This window comes from Stomoxys calcitrans, chromosome 5 (assembly GCF_963082655.1).
Source record: "Stomoxys calcitrans chromosome 5, idStoCalc2.1, whole genome shotgun sequence".
In the NCBI taxonomy this organism is placed as follows: domain Eukaryota; kingdom Metazoa; phylum Arthropoda; class Insecta; order Diptera; family Muscidae; genus Stomoxys; species Stomoxys calcitrans.
The window spans coordinates 98,848,734-98,872,067 of NC_081556.1; the positions used below are offsets into that span (position 1 = coordinate 98,848,734).

The 23,334-nt window shown below is 38.5% G+C and overlaps 1 protein-coding gene across 9 annotated transcripts in view; it reads left to right on the forward strand.

Annotated features, from left to right (window-relative positions):
* The window catches only part of LOC106085163 (antichymotrypsin-2), a 112,238-nt gene extending 89,706 nt beyond the window's left edge, over positions 1–22,532 (forward strand). The window contains exon 4 of one of the 9 annotated variants that reach the window (XM_013249242.2): positions 22,361–22,532. In XM_013249242.2, the coding sequence (XP_013104696.2) occupies positions 22,361–22,500 (140 nt within the window). In that variant the 3' untranslated portion in view covers positions 22,501–22,532. Of the gene's footprint in view, positions 1–143; positions 345–4,744; positions 4,944–8,060; positions 8,349–12,500; positions 12,656–15,236; positions 15,415–17,425; positions 17,592–22,360 lie in introns of those variants that run through there. The other 8 variants (XM_059369552.1, XM_059369551.1, XM_013249241.2 and 5 more) reach the window with 8 other exon arrangements.
* The last annotated feature ends 802 nt before the right edge of the window (positions 22,533–23,334 follow it).

A 23,334-nucleotide genomic window follows, 5' to 3' on the forward strand; every position in this document is an offset into this window, starting at 1 on the left:
TTTACTTATTTCTTGTCAATCTTACCTTTTTTCCCTTATTAACACCTTTTGTTCCCTTCACTGTTAACCCCACACAATAAAAATGTAAACAAATAAAAATCATAGTTTTTTTCAAATCTTTCTTCTTTGTCCAATTTTTATAGCCATGGTGATGCTGCAATGTTGCATGATGGAAATCTTCCCTCCTATGCCACCTAAAGAATTTATTGCTGACCATCCATTTCATTACATGCTGTATAGTAGAAAACAAAATATTTCTCTTTTCATCGGAAATGTAGAAAAATTGTAAATGAATATCTCATACAATTTGGAAATAAAAGTTATCTAAATTTATTGGAAAAATATACTGTATCGCCTATAACACAATTGTCCAATATTTGTGAGAAAATGTAGCTCTTTCATAATATTAATTAATAAACAAGTAAGAGCGTGCTAAGTTCGGCCGGGTCGAATCTTATATACCATCAACCATGGATCGTATTTGTCGAGTTCTATACGCGGTATCTCTTTTTAGGCAAACAAAGAATATTGAATAAGAACTGTTATGCTATTGGAGCTATATCAAGTTATAGTCCGATTCGGACCATAAATGAATGCTGAACATTGTAGAAGTCATTGTTTAATATTTCAGTTCATTCGGATAAGTATTGCGCCTTGTAGGGGCTCAAGAAGCAAAATCGGGAGATAGGTTTATATGGGAGCTGTAACAAGCTATAGATCGATTCAGACCATATTAGACATATTGAAGGTCATGAGAGAAGCCGTTATACAAAATTTCAGCCAAATCGGATGAGAATTGCGCCCTCTAGAGGCTCAAAAAGTCAAGATCCCAGATGGGTTTATATGGCAGCTATATCAGATTATGAACCGATTTGAATCATGCTTAGCGCAGTTGTTGGAAGTAATACCAAAACACCACGTGCATAATTTGAGTTAAATCGGATAAGAATTGCGCCTTCTAGAGGCTCAAGAAGTCAAGATCCCAGATCGGTTTATATGGCAGCTATATCAGGTTACGGATCGATTTGAACCATACCTAGCACAGTTGTTGAAAGTGATACCAAAAAACCACGTGCAAAATTTCAGTCAAATCGGGCGAGAATTGCGCCCTCTAGATGCTCAAGAAGTCAAGACCTAAGATCGGTTTATGTGGCAGCTATACCAAAATATGGACCGATTTGGCCCATTTACAATCCCAACCGACCTACACTAATAAAAAGTATTTGTGCAAAATTTCAAGCGGCTAGCTTTACTCCTTCGGAAGATAGCATGCTTCCGACAGACAGACGGACGGACAGGGCTAGTTCGACATAAAATGTCACGACGATCAAGAATATATATACGTTATGGGGTCTTAGATGCATATTTCGAGTTGTTACAAACAGAATAACACCCATCCTATGGTGGAGGGTATAAAAACATCCAGAGGGTTCAAGCTGTCGCTACTATGGTATCACAATGAATAAAAATGGTCTAAGTGAAACTGATTTCAGGCAACTTCACAGAAGAACTGTAAAGTCTACCAAGCGGGTTTCGGATGGTGGAAAACAAAAGTGTCAAAGAGCGTACTATTATTCGGTGAAGTGGCCTAGAGTGACTCTTTCCCATGGAGTCGAACTTTGGCGGATAAATGGTACTGCTCTTCTTCTAGTTCTGTCGAATCTCGAAGGTTGGCAGTTGACCAGTGGCATGAGGTCCGTCGCAGTGGAACAAATCAGTTCGATGGGTTAAACGGAAAGGGTTATGTCTGAGATAAAAAGTAAGTCTATGGTTTTTGTAATGCTTATAGGTATGTCACCACGTAATTTACATGCACCCTTTTTATACCCTACACCACTACTGTGGTACAGGGTATTAGAACTTAGTGAATTTGTTTGTAACACCCAGAAGGAAGAGAGATAGACTCATGGATAAGTGTACCGATCGACTCAGAATCCCTTTCTGATTCGATTTAGTTATGTCTGTCTGTCCGTCTGTCTGTCTGTCTGTTCGTCTGGCTGTCTGTCTGTCTGTCGTTCTGTCTGTCTGTCCGTCTGTCTGTCCGTCTGTCCATGTTAATTTGTGTACAAACTACAGGTCGCAGTTTTCATCCGATCGTCTTCAAATTTTGTAAAGGCATATTTTTTGGCATAGAGACAAAGCCTATTGAAATTGGAAAAAATCGGTTCAGATTTGGATATAGCTCCCATATATATGTTCGTCCGATTTGGAATAATACTGCAATAAAATGGTCATTTGTTAACCGATTCTCTCGAAATTTGGCAGAAAGGACTTTTTATGACTCTCGACATTACTGGTGAATTTCACTGAAATCGGTTCAGATTTAGATATAGCTCTCATATACATATTGCCCGATTTTAACTCCTAGAACGAATGCAAGCGCATGTATTGACCAATCTTTCCAAAACTTCGTACAACGCGTTCCTCGATGACTGTCACAGTATCTGAGAAACTTGCCCGAAATCGTTTCAGATTTGGATAAAGCTCCCATATATATATTCTTCCGATTTGGAATATTACTGCAATAAAATGGCCATTTGTTAACCGATTCTCTCAAAATTTGACAGAAAGGACTTTTTTATGACTCTCGGCATTACTGGTGACTTTCACGAAAATCGGTTCAGATTTAGATATAGCTTTCATATATATATATCGCCCGATTTTCACACCTACAGCCACTGCAAGCGCATTTATTGACCAATCTTCCCAAAACTTCGTACAACGCGTTCCTCGACGACTGTCACAGTATCTGAGAAACTTCCCCGAAATCGGTTCAGATTTGGATAAAGCTCCCATATACATATTCTTTCGATATGGAATATTACTGCAATAAAATGGCCATTTGTTAACCAATTCTCTCAAAATTTGAAAGAAAGGACAGGATTTTCTTATGTCTCTCGACATTACTGGTGAATTTCATTGAAATCGGTTCAGATTTAGATATAGCTGTCATATACATATCGCCCGATTTTCACTCCTAGAGCCACTGCAAGCGCATTTATTGCATCTTGAACATGTTGGCTTTGCAGGGGATTTGTTGCGGGGATTTTAACAACCCATCGGAAAACATCCGCCGAGGCCCATCAAAATTGGTTCAGAATTATATATAGTTCCCACTTTGTATTTATAGGATAGGTATAGGGTATTACATAGTCGACACCGCTCTACTTTTGCCTATCCTTACTGGTTTCAACCTAACCTAACCTACATCGCCGAAAGTGACTGCGTTCCTGCTATGCCTTTTTGCGTGGTTCAAAATGTGACTTAAGAATAGACAACAGCTAGCCTAAACCGGTGTTCCAGCCACAAATTCTGTTTATTTCCAGATTCAGCTTGCTGATCCCGGGGTTAGTGGGGTCCGTGTAACAAATCTCATCACGCTCAGCTGCGAGTACCATTGCAGCACATGTGGTATTCGACCGGTTGATATAAAGCGAGCGACTACTGCTTTAATGATGTCTCGGAATTTCTTCTGGGCATTAAAGAACATTTGAGGCGAGTGTCACCTAGCTCATTGAAGCGGCGATTGGTGTACTCTCTGAAACTTCTTCTGATTGATGAATGTCCGGCGCACAGCGGTTATGAAGTCGGGTGGTCGATCGATAGTGAATATTATGGGGAGGTGGTCTAATCCCATAGAAGTGAAGGCTAAAATAAGCCATTTGGGAGATCAGGGGATGCAATGGAATGACGGTGACATTCATCATGCAAAACATGGAGCCTTCAATCTGCTCTGCCAAGCTATGTCCCGCTGGTCGTTATCTAGGAGAGAATGACATGAAACGTGATGCGCTTTAAAGTTTCCTAGAACCAGGCAATTATGGCCAGACGGCACTCCATTAATGAGGGGCAATTAACTGGGCCACAACAATCAACCGGCGGTATGCTTACATTGTATATCTCTATCTCGGCAGTACCGGATATGACTGTTATCCCCATACATTCCATGTATGGGCTACTAGCGCCAGGCGCAGACCAGATGAGTGTATACTTCACAGAATGGTGCATCACGAAGGCCAATCCCCCAACTCCACTCATTAAGGGATGCTTACGTAGCACTTAGTTTGAGTGCGTATACCTCCCTCCTATGGTGGTGGGTATAAAAATAGCCTTTATTGCCCGATTTCGCTGAAATTTGACACAGTGAACTGTGTTCTGCTCTTTGACGACCGCCTATGGTTTATGATCGGAAAATTTTTGGGTATATCCCCCATAGAGACCGATCTCCCGGTTGAAGGTTTTTCTGTCATAACTGAGTTCATTATTACCCGATTTTGTTCAAATTTGGTACAGTGAGTTATGTTAAACCCCCACATATCCTCCACGAACATAGCGAAGATAGGGCCATACTTGGATATAACTGCCATACACATCGATCTCGTGATTTACGGTCTTGAACCTATTTCACTGACATTTGTAGCAGTAAATTGTGGCTAGTCGAGAACAGATCCAATTATTTTGTCTGCTGTTATTTGAAATCCTTACAAAAATACTTAAATGTAGAATCAACAGACTATTTGTTGTTACAGTTTTTACTAAAAAATCTCTCTGAGTGTATTTTCTGTTATACCTATCGCTTTCATTGTTTAATTTCTATTGAAAAGTAATCTTTTTGTCCTTACTCGTGTACAAACATGCTCTCCTACTTTTCTTATATGCTAGTATTTGTATGTATTTAAGTTTAATGTGCCATAAACTAAAAACAAAATCAATTTGCCTTTTTTTCTATCTCTAATTCTTACAGCTATGATGATGGTGGAATGTTGTATGATTTCACCTCATCCACCTACGCCCCCTAAAAAATTTATTGTAGATCATCCATTTTATTACATTTTGAAAAGCGATGATAAACATATTCGTCTTTTTGCTGGCAAAGTTAAAAATTTTTAATCTAAATTGGAATTTTGCAAAATTTTGGAATAAAAAGTTATTCATTTGAAAAACTCTTGTTTTCATTTATCTAGGTAATCACAGGGTTTTTTGACAATTGTTATTCATAAATTTCTCTCCAACACCTACAATCAGAGACTTTTGTTACTAATAACAGCACAAATATTTGCTGTAATAGCAGAAAGTTTGCTGAAAATGGGACAGCAGAAATTTTTTGCTAAAAAGGTTATGAGCAAAGTGTATTCTCATTAAGGGACTTTGCCTAAGCTAATAACATTGATGATTGCGTGGGTAATTCGTCGAAGAATACCGCTGATGAAGGCACGGGGTACCAGTCCGGTTAACCTTTCAACCAAATTTCTGAAAACATTTTGATTTAAAACCAAATGGAGATTTTATAAATAAAAAAAATGACCCACGCTTGCCAACAAATAAATAAGTTGGGCAAACCCATTGGTTTGGTAGTTATCTCTGTGGTAAATTCCAACTTAACAATTTCTGCTGTTTTCATATGGTAAAAAGTTCAAAAATATTCAAATATTCAAAAATTGGTAAAGTTAGGTTAGATTAGGTTGAAAAGATGGTGCGGATATTAATCCGCTCCATGCCATGGACATATACCTAAGCCAGTAATCGGCTTTTTGAGCGCTCCAAAATTAAAAAGTTACCTAAAAACAAGTAAGAGCGTGCTAAGTTCGACCGGCCCGAATCTTATATACCATCCACCATGGATCGCATTCGTCGAGTTCTATGCGTAGTATCTCTTTTAAGGCAAACAAAGAATAATCAATAAGAACTGCTTTGCTATTGGAGCTATATCAAGCTGTAGTCCGATTCGGACCATAAATGAATGCTGAACATTGTAGAAGTCATTGTGTAATATTTCAGTTCATTCGGAAAAGAGTTGCGCCTTGTAGGGGCTCAAGAAGCAAAATCGGAAGATCGGTTTATATGGGAGCTGTATCAAGCTATTGATCGATTCAGACCATATTAGACACGTATGTTGAAGGTCACGAGAGAAGCAATTGTACAAAATTTCCTCCAAATCGGATGAGAATTGCGCCCTCTAGAGGCTCAAGAAGTCAAGATCCCAGATGGGTTTATATGGCAGCTATATCAGGTTATTTGCCGATTTGCGCCATACTCAGCACAGTTATTGGAAATCATAACAAAACACCTCATGCGCGATTTCAGCCAAATCGGATGAGAATTGCGCTCTCTAGAGGTTCAAGAAGTCAAGATCCAAGATCGGTTTATATGGCAGCTATATCAGGTTATAAACCGATTTGAATCATACTACACACAGCTGTTGGAAGTGATAGCAAAACAATGCGAGCAAAATTTCAGTCAAATCGGAGGAGAATTGCGCTCTCTAGAGGTTAAATAAGTCAAGATCCCAGATCGGCTTATGTGGCAGCTATATCAAATCATGGACCGACTTGAATCATACTTAGCGAAGTTGTTGGAGGTGATACCAAACCAACACGTGCAAAATTTCAGTCAAATCGGATAAGAATTGCGCCCTCTAGAAGCTCAAGAAGTCAAAGCTCAAGATCGGTTTATATGACAGCTATACCTGATTACGAACCGACTTGAATCATACTTGAAAGTGATACCAGAACGCCACGTGCAAAATTTCAGTCAAATCGGATTTGAATTGCGCCCTCTAGAGGCTCAAGAAGTCAAGATCCCAGATCGGCTTATGTGGCAGCTTTATCAGGTTATGTACCGATTTGCGCCATACTTAGCACAGTTATTGGAAGTCACAACAAAACACCTCATGCGAGATTACAGCCAAATCGGATAAGAATTGCGCGCTCTAGTGACTCAAGAAGTCAAGACCCCAGATCGGTTTATATGGCAGCTGTATCAGGTTATGAACCGATTTGAATCATACTACACACAGCTGTTGGAAGTGATACCAAAACACTGTGAGCAAAATTTCAGTCAAATCGGAGGAGAAATGCGCCCTCTAGAGGCTCAAGAAGTCATGATCCCAGATCGGCTTATGTGGCAGCTTTATCAGGTTATGTACCGATTCGCGCCATACTTAGTACAGTTATTGGAAGTCACAACAAAACACCTCATGCGAGATTTCAGCCAAATCGGATGAGAATTGCGCTCTCTATTGGCTCTAGAAGTCAAGACCCGAGATCGGTTTATATGGCAGCTGTATCAGGTTATGGACTGATTTCAACCATACTCAACACAGTTGTTGGAAGTCATAACAAAACACCTCATGCGAGATTTCAGTCAAATCGGATAAGAACTGCGCCCTCTAGTGGCTCAAGAAGTCAAGACCCGAGATCGGTTTATATGACGGCTATATGAGGTTGGGGACCGATTTCAACCATACTCAACACAGTTCTTGGAAGTCATAACAAAACACGTCGTGCAAAATTTCATTCCAATCGGATAGGAATTGCGCCCTCTAGAGGCTCGAGAAGTCAAGACCCAAGATCGGTTTATATGGCAGTTATATCAGGTTAGGGACCGATTTCAACCATACTCAGCACTGTTATTGGAAGTCATAATAAATCACCTCGTGCAAAACTTCAGCCAGATCGGATAAGAATTGTGCACTCTAGTGGCTCAAGAAGTCAAGACCCGAGATCGGTTTATATGGAAGCGATACCAAAACATGGACCGATATAGCCGATTTACAATCCCAACCGACTATACAAACAAGAAGAATTTGTGCAAAATTTCAAGCGGCTAGCTTCACTCCTTCGAAAGTTAGCACGCTTTCGACAGACCGACGGACGAACGGACGAACAGACGGATGGACAGACGTACGGACATGGCTAAATCGACTTAAAATATCATGACGAACAAGAATGTATATACTTTATGGGGTCTTAGTCGAATATTTCGAGGAGTTACAAACAGAACGACGAAAATTGTATACCCCCATCCTATGGTGGAGGGTATAAAAACGTTTTTAAAATTTGTCATAAATTGATTAGTAAACTCCCATCCTATGGGAGCCTTTTCCAACTGCATGCAACTGCTAGATCCTCATCAATCATAATTTTGGCAGACATCTTCATATATTTTATCATTCGAAAATGTGTTATTGTGAATTGTTTTTTTTTATCGTGTGGTACACATTAAAGGGTAAATTAAACTACCATTAATCATGTACGAGTGTTAATAATTTAATTTTCTAGGTTTTGGAGTAAGTGCTGTGGGTTTCCTGAGAATAAAAAAGAAACGCTTCAATGCTAACCACCCATTTGTATATGCCATCAGAAGTTCAAACAGAGTCTCGTGGTTCTTTGGAAGAAATTTGGGATAACTCTTAAACAGTAAAAATAATAATTTTGTATTTTAAGATATGTATGCACATATTAATATGTTTATTGTTTGTGTAATATATTAGCCTCTTTTACGAATTTTTATATATTAGCTGATAAAATTAGAAATAAGTTTTATTGAAAAATAAATTTTAGAGTAAACATTTTGTGGAGGTGCTATTGATAGTAGCTGGATTTTGATTTTACTTACTTTACTTTAATTAGCTATGACAGTACATTTGTTTCATTAGCTGAATGTAGAATAGCGTTTCAGGCGCCTCGCCTTTTGGGTTCCTTTTATAATCTCTGGCTACAAGTTTCGAGGTGTCTCCCAGCACTTAATCTGTCCATTTAGCTTTTGCCATCGTAATCGCCTTCAAAAGACTTCTTAGCTGGAGCTTCTTCATTCATTCTGACAACATGACCTATCCAATGCAACCGTTGTATTTTGATACGTTTAACTATGCTAACGTCGTCATACAGCTCATACAGTTGGTGATTCATACGAAGCCTATATTCTCCATTAATTTTATGAAGAATCTTTCTCTCAAACACTCCAAGCACTGCCTCGTCAGCTTTTTTATGAATAATCTTTCTCTCAAACACTCCAAGCACTGCCTTGTCAGCTTTTTTATGAGGAATCTTTCTCTCAAACACTCCAAGCACTGCCTTGCCAGCTTTTACAAGTACGTATGCCTCGGAACCATTAAACAACACGGGTAGTATCAGTGCCTTTTATAGTGTGATCTTCGTCTGTCGAGAGATGGCTTTGTTTCTAAACAGCTAACTCAATTCAAAGTAACATCTGCTTGCCAGTATTATTCTGGTGTCATTCATTTCGGTAACAACGGTGCCGACGTAGATGAGGTTGTTGACTATCTCAAAGTTTTAGTTCCCAACTTTTTCCATTTTCTTTATCTGCTCGGTTGTGCATGGCTTTTTGGGAGTTGAAACCATCCATTTTGTCATTTCTCTATTAACTGCCAGATCCATTTTCAACGATTCTTCCAAAGGCTGGAGTTACTACTTCCGGTGACCGATCCATCGTATCGACATCGTCGGCATAGGCGAGTAGCATGTGTTGACTTGTGAGTAGTGTGTCATATCTACTCACATTTGCATCTCGTTTAATCTTCTCCAGCAGCATATTAAAGAGATCACACGGTAAGCTGTCTCCTTGTCTGAAATCTCGTTTGGTATTGAATGGTTCGGAGACATTCTTTCTTATTCGTCCTGAGGAACGTGTATCACAAAGTTTCATCTTGCAGAAACTTATTAATTTTGTAGGGATACCAAACGTATAGGGTTATCGAAAGCGGCTTTGTAGTCAACAAAGAGATGATAGGTGTTGATTTGTCTTTCTCAGGTCTCTTCCAGGATTTGGCGCAGTGTGAATATATGGTCGGAGGCCACCGTAGCGCAGAGGTTAGCATGTCCGCCTATAACGCCGAACGCCTGCGTTCGAATCCTGGCGAAACCATCAGACCATCCTAATGCTGCCAATATTTGTGAGGTACTATGCCATGTAAAACTTCTCTCCAACGAGATGTCGCCGCAGTGCGCCTTTCGGAATCGGCTATAAAAAGGAAGCCCATTATTATTGAGCTTAAACTTGAATCGAACTGCACTCATTGATATGTGAGAAGTTTGTCCCTGTTCCTTAGGGGAATGTTCATGTGCAAAATTTGCATTTTTTTAATATATGGTCTGTAATGGATTTACCATGTCTAAAGCCGCATTGATAGACCAATTATCTCATTGACCTTACGTTTTACTTTCACACAGCACGCTTATTCCTCTGTTGTTGGTAAATTTCGTATTGTCTGCTTTGTTGTGTACGGGACATAGTTCCAATAATCGAATATGCGTTCTTCTAGCCAGATTGTGCAGATAAGCTGATGCATATGCCTTATCAGCGTGTCGCCTCTGGTCTTGAAAAGTTCAGCGGTCAACCCGTCAGCACCTGCTGCCTTTTTGTTTTTCAGTCGGGTTATAGCTACTTGGACCTCATTCTTGACCAGGGCTACGCAGTCTAGCCCCCCTAGTCAGTATCAGGGCTGCGGAATCGACTGGAGTCGAGTTTTTGGGCCCCACAAAAAAAAAAAATTGCACGATCTAGGCTGCCAATTGACTGGTCCCGAACGTGAAATAAAATGTTCATCGAACTCGCCTCTCAATAACTCCATTGTTACGCGTGCTGTGTGGCATGTGGCACCGTCTTTTTGAAACCACATGTCATTCAAGTCAAGCTCTTGCATTTTGGGCAAACAAAAAAGTTAGATATCATCTCACGATAGCGCTCACCATTCACAGTTACGTTACGATTCGTATGATGTTTGAAGAAGTACGGTCCAATGATGCCACCAGTCCATAAACCGCACCAAACTGTGACTTTTTCTGGATGCATTGGTAGCTCTTGCAATGCTATTGGCTGATCTTCACTCCGAAATCGGCAATTCTGCTTATTTACGTACCCATTGAGCCAAAAATGAGCTTCGTCGCTGAACACAATTTTTCGATAAAAAAGTGGATCTTCGGCTAACTTTCCAAGAGCCCATTCACCAAAAATTCTGCGTTGCGGTAAGTGGTTCGGCGTCAATTATTGCACCAGCTGTATTTTGAAAGGCTTCACACCTAAATCCTTCCACAAAATTTTCCACGTTGTTGAGTAACAGAGGCCCAATATCTGCGAACGGCGACGAATCGATAATGGATGGTCATCATTAACACTGATCAATACAGCTGCAATATTTTCTTCAGTTCGCACTCGACGTGTTGGTGGTTTAATGTTTAACAATTTAAATTTGGTGGCAAATTTCGTCACAAAATAGCCTGACCATAAATGCAAGAACCCCGCGATGAGCATTTTGATAATCTAATTCAATAGTTTGCACGCGTTGTTCGTTTGTAAAAGGATTCATGGTTAAATTAAAGATGTTTGACTGTGAAACAAAACACGAAACGTGGGCGACCTGTTTCAAAATTGTTGATAAAGAGATAATAGCTAAAAAATATTCTTTATATAGCTGCTATGGGTGCATAAATAATGCATTTTTCACCGGATTATGACGAAAGGGGGTTTACATACTCGAGGTGGTGGGTATGCAAAGTTCGTCCCGGACAAACTTAATGCGTTTGAACTTGTTCTTCTTAGGAGAGGAGGAGGAGAGAGGAGGAGACTTTTCTCCTCTCTTCTTTTCTCCTCTTTTTTTTGCTCCCGATACCTCTCTTTCGCCTGGCTCGTTGCTACTGACTGCAAATTTGCCTTTATATCACATTCTTGGCTTCAGTAGCTTTTGACAATCTGGGTCATACCATGAGTTCCTTGGGGGAGGATTTTGGTACCCAATTGCGGATGTTGAGGCTGTTTCCATGGAATGGACACTGATTTTCCATTGCGCTACTTCTCCATCAGGACAGGGAGTACTTTCTTCACGTAATTGGCCATCCCAGAAGAGTATGGCGTTGCCAACAATTTTGTTTGCAGCTTTCCGAAGTTCAGCTTCAGTGCAGTTTCAGATCGTGCGTTTCTCGCCACAAAAAGACGGCTGCGAACCTTTACCTGAACAAGGTAATGATCCGATTCGACGTTTGTCCCTCGGATTGATCGAACATATAACACACTGTTTGAATGCCTTCCATCTATCACAAATCAATTTTGTCAATTGATTTCGCGTGTTATTCGTTTTAGCTGAGATTTCACACGAAGTGTTTTTTATGACTTTCAAAAACTGATCCAAATACAGCTTAAATTGGTCTATAACCTGATTTAGATCCCATATACTATATCGCGATTTGACATCTCTAGACCCTGGAAGCAATTATTGTCCGATTTGACAGAAATTTTGCAGGGAATGTTTTGTCATGACTTCCAATATCCTTGGTAAGTATTGTCCAAATCGGCCTATAAACTAATAAAGCTCCCATATGATCGGATCTCCCGATTGGTCTTCTATGGCCTCCAGAAGCTTGATTTTTTTCCTGATTTTGCAGAATTTTGGTACTTAAAGTACACGCGTGACATTGAACTAAGTTCATTAGGATCCATGATGGTGGGTTCCCAAGATTCGGCCCGGCCGAACTTAGCACGTTCTTATGTTATGAAAAAAATTTTTGTTGGAATATTTCAACGCAGTTTTCAGTAATTACAATAAAATCGTGTTATATTATGCATAAATATTTTACTTGCGATATGTTCTTTACGCATGTCTTGTATTGGGTCCTATATGTCTTTTCGCTAGTCCTATTGGGTGCATGAGACGTTCCAAAATAAGTTGTTTATTAAAACTATTTTTGATATTTTTTTTATTATAGCTGTACAAGTGATGTTCACGTGTTCCATATTTGGATTCCAGGAGCAACCAAAATTCTTTACAGTCAATCGGCCCTATGTTTATCTGATCATAAACCGCCAAAAATTGATTTTATTTAAAGGTTTCAACAAAAACATTTAACAATTATAATCGATCTAAACACCTCTTCAAAACTTTTATGAACAATATTTGTAAACTCGTATAATAGAATTGATGTGTAAACAATAAAGTCATTTATTATTCATTAAAATCATTAAGCATTCAAATGATATGTAAAATTACAGCCAAATCGGATAAGAATTGCGCCCTCTAAAAGCTGGAGAAGTCAAGACCCAAGGTCGGGTTATATGGCAGCTATATCATGTTATGAATCGATTTGAACCATATTTAGCACAGTTGTTGGAAGTGATACCAAAACACCATGTGCATAATTTCAGTCGCATAATAATTTCGACCTTTAGATGCTCAATAACTCAAGACCCAAAATCGGTTTATATGGCAGCTATGTCAAAATATGGACCGATTTAGCCCATTTACAAACCCCACCGACCTACACTAATAAAAAGTATTTGTGCGAAATTTCAAGCGCCTAGCCTTACTCCTACGAAAGCGCCTAGCCTTACTCCTACTCCTACGAAAGGCGGACGGACATGGTTTGGTCGACTTAAAATGTCATGACGATCAAGAATGTATTGGGTTGCCCAAAAAGTAATTGCGGATTTTTCATATAGTCGGCGTTGCAAATTTTTTCACAGCTTGTGACTCTGTAATTGCATTCTTTCTTCTGTCAGTTATCAGCTGTTACTTTTAGCTTGCTTTAGAAAAAAAGTGTAAAAAAAGTATATTTGATTAAAGTTCATTCTAAGTTTTATTAAAAATGCATTTACTTTCTTTTAAAAAATCCGCAATTACTTTTTGGGCAACCGCCATCCTATGGTGAAGGGTATAAAAAACAAACATTGGTTCAGTCTATAATTAAACATTATTGAATAGTTTAGAAGATAATCTAACTACTCATTTCTACGCTATAAGCTAACTTAATTTGGTCTAATTCCAAATTCTAATAGAAAATCTTTTGATGTGTCGGTTCAAGACCTAATGTTCCATGTCTATAGGTTAGGTTTATGTACCATCAGACATTATGGTCCAGAGGGATACCACAGGAACAAGAGAAGAAAGGTACCTTCTAATTCCTGCCGATCAACCATCCAACTCGCTTTAAAAATCCCAACATCTTGTGATATTCTGCACTTTACTTTAATTGGCTTTGAAAGACAACGTAAAATAACGTTCCAAGCACCTCGATCTTCTGCGCTACTTCTATAATTTCTGACACCAAGTTTCGAGGTGTCTCTCCACACTTGATCTTTCCACCGTGCTTTTGGCTGTCACGTCTTTGCTGGAGATCCTTCATACATCTGACAACAGGACCTTGCCAATGCAGCCGTTGTATTCGGATACGTTTAACAATGCTAACGTCGCCATATAGCTCATACAGTTCGCGGTTCACATGACGCCTATACTTTCCATCAATGCAAACTGATCCATAAATTTTACAAAGAATCCTTCAAACACTCCAAACACTGCCTCGTCCGCTTTTACAAATACCCATGTCTCAGAACCATATAACAACACGGGTAGTATCAGTGTCTTGTATAGTGTTATCTTCGTTTGTCAAGAGATGGCCTTGTTTCCAAACTGCTTACTCCATGCAAAGTAGCATGTGTTTGCCAGTATTATTCTTCGCTTTGTTTCATAACTAGCCGAACCGCTCCGCTGCGTCTTCTTTAACTCTCTAATATCTTTTTAGAGTGGGGACACTTGCAGATATCGAATTCGTGCCATTGTAGCCTATGGCGCTGAATGCGTTCGAATCCTAGCGAGAACATAGGACAAGGCGGTGTTTAACCCCTCTTAATGTTGGCGACATTTGCGAGGTAAAATACCATGCATGGTCATTTAATAAATTGTCCCCAAAGAGGTGTCGAACTGCGGGACGCCGTTCGGATCATTGAGTTTAAACTTGAATCGGAAAGCACTCATTGATGTGTGAGAATTTACCCCTCTTAATGTGGGCGACATTTGCGAGGTATAATACCATGCATGGTCATTTAAAAAATTGTCCCCAAAGAGGAGTCGAACTGCAGGACGCAGTTCGGACTAGTTTGGATCATTGAGTTTAAACTTTTGCCCCTTCTCAGTTCCTGGTGGTAAAGTTCTCATTAGGGGAGGGATGGCACATCAGGCATTTCGAGTCAAATATGGATATCAAATTCGTGCTGAATTTCCAAATCCCCATATTGCCATGGCCGGTAAATATGAGCCGTTTGGAGGATGTTTTGGGGCTGTGGCGGCCACCGGCACTTTTTACTGAAAATAGATATCAAATTCGTTCTGTATTCCCAACGGAAATGAAGTTCAGTTTAGGGGGTGCTTTAGGGCGTATCCCAAAATACTTGGCTCCAAAATTGGATATCAAATTCGTTTTCTGCTCTCAAATACCGTTCGATTGAATCCCATACTGTCATAATGAGTGTTCAATGAGTTCAGCCCGAAGCTTATAAGCAAAAACTGCACACATATTTGTAATTTAAAAACGCTGAACAGCCTGGAATTTCGCGCTAGCTTATCTTCATTTCAACTTTAATATAAGTATTGCATGGCATATTGTTTTTTAATTTAAGATTTGATCTTTAAGCAAGCAATGTGTTTCTATTGTAATTCTATTCTTTCCCAGGTATAACGAAAAGGAAAATCTCATGTCCGGTGTCAAAAATAAAAGTTATACCAAAGGTATTCAATGTAGACCACACGTTTTCGTACATATTAAAAACGAAGGATACGTTGACGTTGTTTCAAGGATTTATGAATTATTTTCAAAATAATTGAATTGAATAGATGTAAAAGTTTTTGAAATGCACCAGTTTTAACAAATAATTATTTGAAAAATAGAAAAAAGTGTTTTAATTTTTTATATTCTATTGGGTTGCCCAAAAAGTAATTGCGGATTTTTCATATAATCGGCGTTGACAAATTTTTTCACAGCTTGTGTACACAGTCACAAGCTGTGAAAAAATTGCATTCTTTCTTCTGACAGTTATCAGCTGCTACTTTTAGCTTGCTTTAGAAAAAAAGTGTAAAAAAAGTATATTTGATTAAAGTTCATTCTAAGTTTTATTAAAAATGCATTTACTTTCTTTTAAAAAATCCGCAATTACTTTTTGGGCAACCAATATATAGATGGTGCGGTACAGGGTATTAAAACCTACTGAATATCCTGTAAAATCCTAAAGGATACGAAGGAAGGATCATCTCGGAATCATTTTCATCACTTTCCTTGTACGTCTGTCGGCCGGATCATGTCTTTTTACAATAAAAGTAAAACAATTTTACGAAACTTGCTAGTTGGCCAAGGATAAGATCTGAAAACAAGTAAGGACGAGCTTAAGTCGGGCAAAGCTGACCTTTCGATACATTACACTACATTGGGAATGCAGTTTATGTCGTCGAAAGCTAAATTTGCTCGCATTTGAATTCTGCCAAATTTTTTTTTACAAAAATCCCTAAAAGATCCCTTTCGAGCAAAGATGATTTTAAAATCTGCATTTTTTCGTCAATTTGGTGTGAAAGTTACAAATATTGTTAGGTGCAAAAAATTTTTTGCCCGGGTTTAAAAGACATATGAAGTAAAAACAAGTAAAAGGGTGTTAAGTGCGGCCGGGTCGAACTTTGGCTACACACCACCTGAGGTATATATGTAAACCACCTTTCGTCATAATCCGGTGAAAAATGCATAATTTATGCCCCCAAAGCAGATCGAAATAGGGTCCGATTTGGACCAAATTCGGCACGGACATTATTCAATTTTGTAGAACAAAATATTGGTCTTTTTGTTAGCTATATTCATATGTAAACCGATTTGATTCGATTCGGATTATAAATGCGCTTTTTATGTGGCCAAGACTAAAAATTGAGAGATCGGTCTATATTGCAGCTTTATCCGAATCTGAACCGATCTGTGACAAGTTGAAGGAAGATGTCGAAGGGCCTAACTTAACTCACGGTCCCAACTTTCCGCGTCGTCGGACAATAAATGCGCCTTTTTTGGGCCCTAAACCTTAAATCGAGAGATCGGTCTATATGGTAGCTATTTCCAAATCTTGTTGAATTTTAGCGGGCTTGTCTGTATAGACATGAGCTTTGACATAGCCCCACAAAAAATAGTCTAAGGGCGTTAAATCGCACAATTAAGGCTGCCAATTGACTGGTCCCGAATGTGAAATAAAATGTTCACCGAACTCGCCTCTTAATAAGTCCATTGTTATGCGAGTTGCGTGGCATGTGGCACCTTCTTGTGGAAACCACATGTCATGCATGGCAAGCTCTTGCATTTTGGGCAAAAAAAAGTTGGATATCACGATAGCGCTCACCATTCACAGTTGCGTTACGATTCCCATCATCGCTGAAGAAGTACGGTCCAATGATGCCACCAGCCCACAAACCGCACCAAACTATGACTATTTCTTGAAGCATTGGTAGCTCTTGCAATGTTTCTGGCTGATCTTCACTCCAATATTGACAATTCTGATTGCTCGTCGCTGAGCACAAGAAGCAAATGCCAATTTTTCTTTACAAATTTTACCCACGACCATTCTATTAAGGAAACTTCTAACATATCAATGAGTTCAGCCTAAAGCTGATAAGCAAAAACTGCACACATATTAATATTTAAAAACGCTGAACCAGCTTATCTTCATCTCAACTTTAATATGAGTATTGCATGGCATATTGTTTTGTTTTGTTTTTTTTTTTATTTCAAGATTAAATAAAATCAACTTGATAAAGTTTATTTTTGCTTTTTGATCTTTAAGCAAGTAATGTGTTTCTATTGTAATTCTTTGATAACTTTTTTATATTCTTTCCCAGGTATAACGAAACGGAAAATTTCAAAAACAAAAGTAAACCCAAATACATTCAATGTTGACCGTGCGTTTTTGTACATGTTAAAAACAAAGGATACGTTGACGTTGTTTCACGGATTTATGAATTATTTTGAAGTGAATCGAATTGAATAGATGTAAAAGTTTTTGAAACCCACCCGTTTTAACAAATAATTATTTTAAAAATAAAAAACGTGTTTTAATTTTTTTATATTCTACACCAATAGTGTGGTATGGGGTGTGATAACCTAAAACCTAAAATCTTTAAGGATACGAAGGACAGATCATCTCGGAATCGCTTTCGTCGCTTTCCTTGACTGTCTGTCTGCCGGATCATGCCTTTTTGCAATAAAAGTAAAAACATTTTTATACGATTGCTCTGAAATTTGGCAAATTTGCTAAGTAGTGAAGGATAAGATCTGAAAATATGTAAGGACGAGCTTAACTCGGCCAAAACTAACCTTTTGACACCCTACTCCACATTGGGTATGCAGTTTAAGGTATGCCGTTTAAGTCGTCGAAAGCAAAATTTTCGTAAATTTTAAATGTAGAATATCAATCATAATCCGTACATATTGCAGGACGGCCTATAGTGATGGCACTTTGCCAATACCGCCCGGTATTATTTTGTTCGCGTCATTGGCAAAGATTTTTAATACCATTTGGTATCAATTCAATACCAGACAAAGGAGTCAATAAAAAATTGACGGCATCACATTTGTATTCTTATCATCGCGCCAGAAGTGTTGTTGAGATTTGTACTTAACATTTTGACACCATTATAAAATATTTGCTAAATATTGGGTTGCCCAAAAAGTAATTGCTGATTTTTCATATAGTTGGCGTTGACAAATTTTAAGCATTAATCGAATTGGATCGTCATGTAACTGAGCGTGAGATAGGAGAGAAGTTAAATATACCAAAATCAACCGTTCATTATCACATAAAAAGTCTTGGACTGATGTTTGGGTACTACATGTATTGAAAGAAATTCATTTAACAAACCGAATCAATTATGTACCTATATGCACCTTAAACGCAATGAATTCGATCCGTTTTTAAAACCAATCATAACTGGAGATGAAAAATGGATTGTTTACAACAACGTTAGTCGAAAACGATCATGGTTCAAGCATGGTGAACCAGCTCAAACCACTTCAAAGGCTGATATCCACCAAAAGAAGGTTATGCTGTCTGTTTGGTGGGATTGGAAGGGTGTGGTATATTTTGAGCTGCTTCCAAGGAACCGAACGATTAATTCGGATGTTTACTGTCAACAATTGGACAAATTGAATACAGCCATCAAGGAGAAGCGACCAGAATTGGTCAATCGTAAAGGTGTCATATTCCACCAGGACAACGCTAGACCGCACACATCTTTGGTCACTCGCCAAAAACTGAGTGAGCTTGGCTGGGAACTTTTGATGCATCCACCATATAGCCCTGACCTTGCACCATCAGACTACCATTTATTTCGATCTTTGCAGAACTCCTTAAATGGTAAAACTTTCGGCAATGATGAGGCTATAAAATCGCACTTGGTTCAGTTTTTTGCAGATAAAGGCCAGAAGTTCTATGAGCGTGGAATACTAAATTTGCCAGGAAGATGGCAAAAGGCTATCGAACAAAATGGCAATTATATATTTGATTAAAGTTCATTCTAAGTTTTATGAAAAATGCATTTACTTTCTTTTAAAAAATCCGCAATTACTTTTTAGGCAACCCAATAAATAAATAGAAAATTTTAACTCAATTTGAGTGCTTAAAAACCTGTTCAAATACTCGAAAGTGGTGAAAATGGAATTAGTTCAAAGTCTAAGGATATTCTACATCAAAAACATGATAGTCTCTTCGGGCGAGACCATCAGAAAAAACTTTTCAGCTGTGGTTTTCCCCTCCTAATGCTGGCAACGTTTGTGAGGTACTATGCCATGTAAATATTTCTCTCCAAAGAGGTGTCGCACTGCGGCACGCCGTTAGGAGGAGGAGGAGGCCCCTTATCGTTGAGTGGAATGTTCATGGGCAATATTTGCAAATTTGTTGATTTGGTTCAATAGGGGGTGGAATATTCAATAACTGTTTGGTACTGAACGAATAAAGGTCTCTTTGACAGGAAACAGAGTTGGAAGTGTCACATCCAGCAGCGTACCGTAAAAGCTCACAAATGTTGGGCTCTTTTTAGTTGAGTCGTTAGCTCGAAATGGAGTCTGATTTCGAGCATTGTCCACTGGCTTTACAGGAGCGTGAATAGACCAATACTTAGTTACGTACAGTAGTCTGGTGGACTGCGATGGAGAAAATGTGCAACGTTAGGATAATACAACAGGTTTAGAGAACATATTGTCTTAGTATAGGTGGGACGATGAGGACTACGCCCACTGGGGGCACTGAAGAATCTTCTACCCAACTTTGTCTGACGTCCGACATGACTGCACAAAGTCGGACGAAAAATACAACAATTCTTATCAAATCCGGATAGAAATCTGTTGAAACAAGTCTGAGGAAATTTATTTTTTCTTTTCCGACATTTAAGAACGAAATCGTAACGAATTTGGTACCAAATACGACGTAAAATTTTCCATCCGAATGTTTCTGGAATTTTTCTCCGACATCGGTACGATATGGCGGTACACAGAAAAAATAACTCGTAGAGAAAACCAACTACCAAATTTGTATGTTAAACTTTAAATTCTGAACGAATTTTAGCATTGAATCGAAGACTTTCTTTGTTGAAGTACGTAAATAAGTCTCTTCAAGAGACTTGAAAGACAATATTATTGAAATTTTGTTGATTTTCAACAAATTCTTTAGTTGAAGTAGTTGTAAAAATAGGTGTACTACCATGTAGAGCACAAACTCCCATGAAATACCTGACTTGCAAACAAAGCTTCGAGTCCCCCGGTCGGCCAAAAAAAATTTTTATATTTTTTTCATTAAACTTATTTTAGAAAATTCGGCATAAAAAAAACATATTTTCGCAGCGCGAGCCCGAACAAAGAAAACAAAAACACCACCACCCGAAGCAAAGCACATGCGTTGGCTGGTGAGATGGTTTTTTGCCTTGCTTATGGATATATTGTTGTTGTTGTTGTACGTTGGCTTACAAAGAGTGCCTTTCAACAACAAATTTGTACTTGGGATCATTGAGATTCATAATAAATTGTTGCAGGAAATTTAACAATTTTGGTAGTTGTTTTTGCGATCAAAGTTGTTGTTTTTAAAAATTATTTTTATCTGTGTAAATATATCAGATTTCCCTTAATTAGGCTGTTATGACTTCCAATAACTATGCCCAGTATGGTCTAAATCGGTTCATAACCAGATATAGCTCCCATATAAACCGATCTCGGATCTTGGCTTCTTGATCCGCTAGAGGGCGCAATTAGTACTCGATTTAGCTGAAAGTTTGTATTAAGTGTTTTGTTATGACTTCCACCAACTGCACCAAGTATGATCTAAATCAGTTCATAAACTGATATAGCTCCCATATAAACCGATCCCCGATTGTACTTCTTAAGGCCTATAGAGGGCGCAATTTCTACTCGATTTGGCTGAAATTTTGCATGAGTTGGATTGTTATGACTTCCAATAACTATGCCTAGTATGGTCTAAATCGGTTGATAACCTGATATAGCTCCCATATAAACCGATCTTGGATCTTGACTTCTTGATCCGCTAGAGGGCGCAATTAGTACTCGATTTGGCTGAAAGTGTGTACGAAGTGTTTTGTTATGACTTCCACCAACTCCACCAAGTATGATCTAAATCAGTTCATAAACTGATATAGCCCCCATATAAACCGATCCCCGATTGTACTTCTTAAGGCCTATAGAGGGCGCAATTTCTACTCGATTTGGCTGAAATTTTGCATGAGTTGGATTGTTAAGACTTCCAATAACTATGCCTAGTATGGTCTAAATCGGTTCATAACCTGATATACCTCCCATATAAAACGATCTCGGATCTTGACTTCTTGAGCCGCCAGAGGGCGCATTATTACTCGATTTGGCTGAAAGTTTGTACAAAGTGTTTTGTTATGATTTCCAACAACTGTGCCAAGTATGATCTAAATCAGTTCATAAGTTGATATAGCTCCCATATAAACCGATCCCAGATTGTACTTCTTGAGCCTATAGAGGGCGCAATTCTTATCCAATTTTACTGAAATTATATCATTTACAATCCCGCTACGCTAATAAGAAGTATTTGTTTAAAAGCATTACTCTTTCAAAAGCGTGCTTTCGACAAATAAGCGGACGGAAGGAAGAAAAGACGCACGGACATGGTTAAATCGACTTAGGGGTCTTAGACGAATATTTCAAGGCGTGCTTTCGACAAATAAGACGGACGGACATGGCTAAATCGACTTAGAACGTCATGACGATCAAGAATTTATAACTTTATGGGGTCTTAGTCGAATATTTCGAGGCGTTACAAACGGAATGACGAAATTAGTATATCCCCATCCTATAGTAGAGCGTATACTAAGTTCCTAATCGTGGTTCGTGTACAGAAAACATGGCTTTCTTGTTTTAGAGCGTCAAATAGGAAGTTAAGTGCTTCTAATAGTGACATGGCGACATGTTAACCACCCTTCGCAAAGATTTTAACGAGATTAATGGAACTCTCTTGACAACGGTAAGACTTCTAATGATTGGCCCTTATATGATATGCTGAAGAAACCCCTTTTTGGATTAATTGAAAACTTTGTTTAATTTTGGTCTTAGTCTCCGTAGAAGTGAAGCAATTTGTTTACTAACCTTACCTTAGGGATATTGTTTTAAAATGTATTCCAAATTTTTTTACGTATAGTAATACCATTCTTTTGGCACCGCTTTTTCTCTTTCGATCCTAACATTATTTTTTTCTTTTGCAAATAAATTCAGATGTTTGATTTAATATTTTTTTTTTTTTGTTACAGCTGTTATGATGATGGTCGGCTGCTCACCCGCAATGCGCAGGGTGGAACCGAAAGTGTTTAATGCGGACAGACCATTTGTATATGTGATCCAAAACTATGATGGACTGGTGCACTTCAAAGGAACTCAATTGGCATTTTAGCAGCCAAAATCCAAAGATGGAATTTTCATTAAAAAAAAATCAATTGTAATGCAATAAAGTTTTTAATGTAATAAAAAATGTTGTTTAACATTATATTAAAGAATATATTTTTAATAAGAATATAGGCGTAAAGTTCGATTGAGTCGAATCGTGTAAACCCCTAACAATAAGGGATAGCTTCTTTGGATATTTATACCCTATGCCACTACTGTGGTACTTACATTACTTACTCTACTTTAATTGGCTATGACAGTACATTTGTTCCACTAAACGAACGTAGAATACCGTTCCAAGCGCCTTGATCTTCTGCGCTCATTCTAAAATCTCTGACACCAAGTTTCGAGGTGTCTTCCACCACTTGATCTTTCCATTGGGCTTTTGGTCTTCTCGGTTTGCGTGTACCACCGTGTTTTCTTTCAAACACTTCTTTGCTCGAACTTCTTCATTCTTTCTGACAACAAGACCTAGCCAACGCAGCCGTTGTATTTTGATGCATGTAACTATGCTATCGTCGTTATACAGCTCACACAGCTCGTGGTTCATACGTCGCCTATATTCTCCTTTAACGCAAACTGATCTATAAATTTTAAGAAGAATCTTTCTCTCAAATACTCCAAGTACTGCCTCATCTGCTTTCACAAGTACCAATGCTTCCGAACCATATAACAATACGGGTAGTGTCAGTGTCTTGCATAGTGTAATCTTCGTCTGTCGAGAGGTGGCCTTGTTTCTAAACTGCTTACTTAGTCTAAAGTAGCATCTGTTTACCAGTATTAGTCTTCGCTTCATCTCAAAACTGGTGTCATTCGTTTCGGTTGCGGCGGTGCCGAAGTA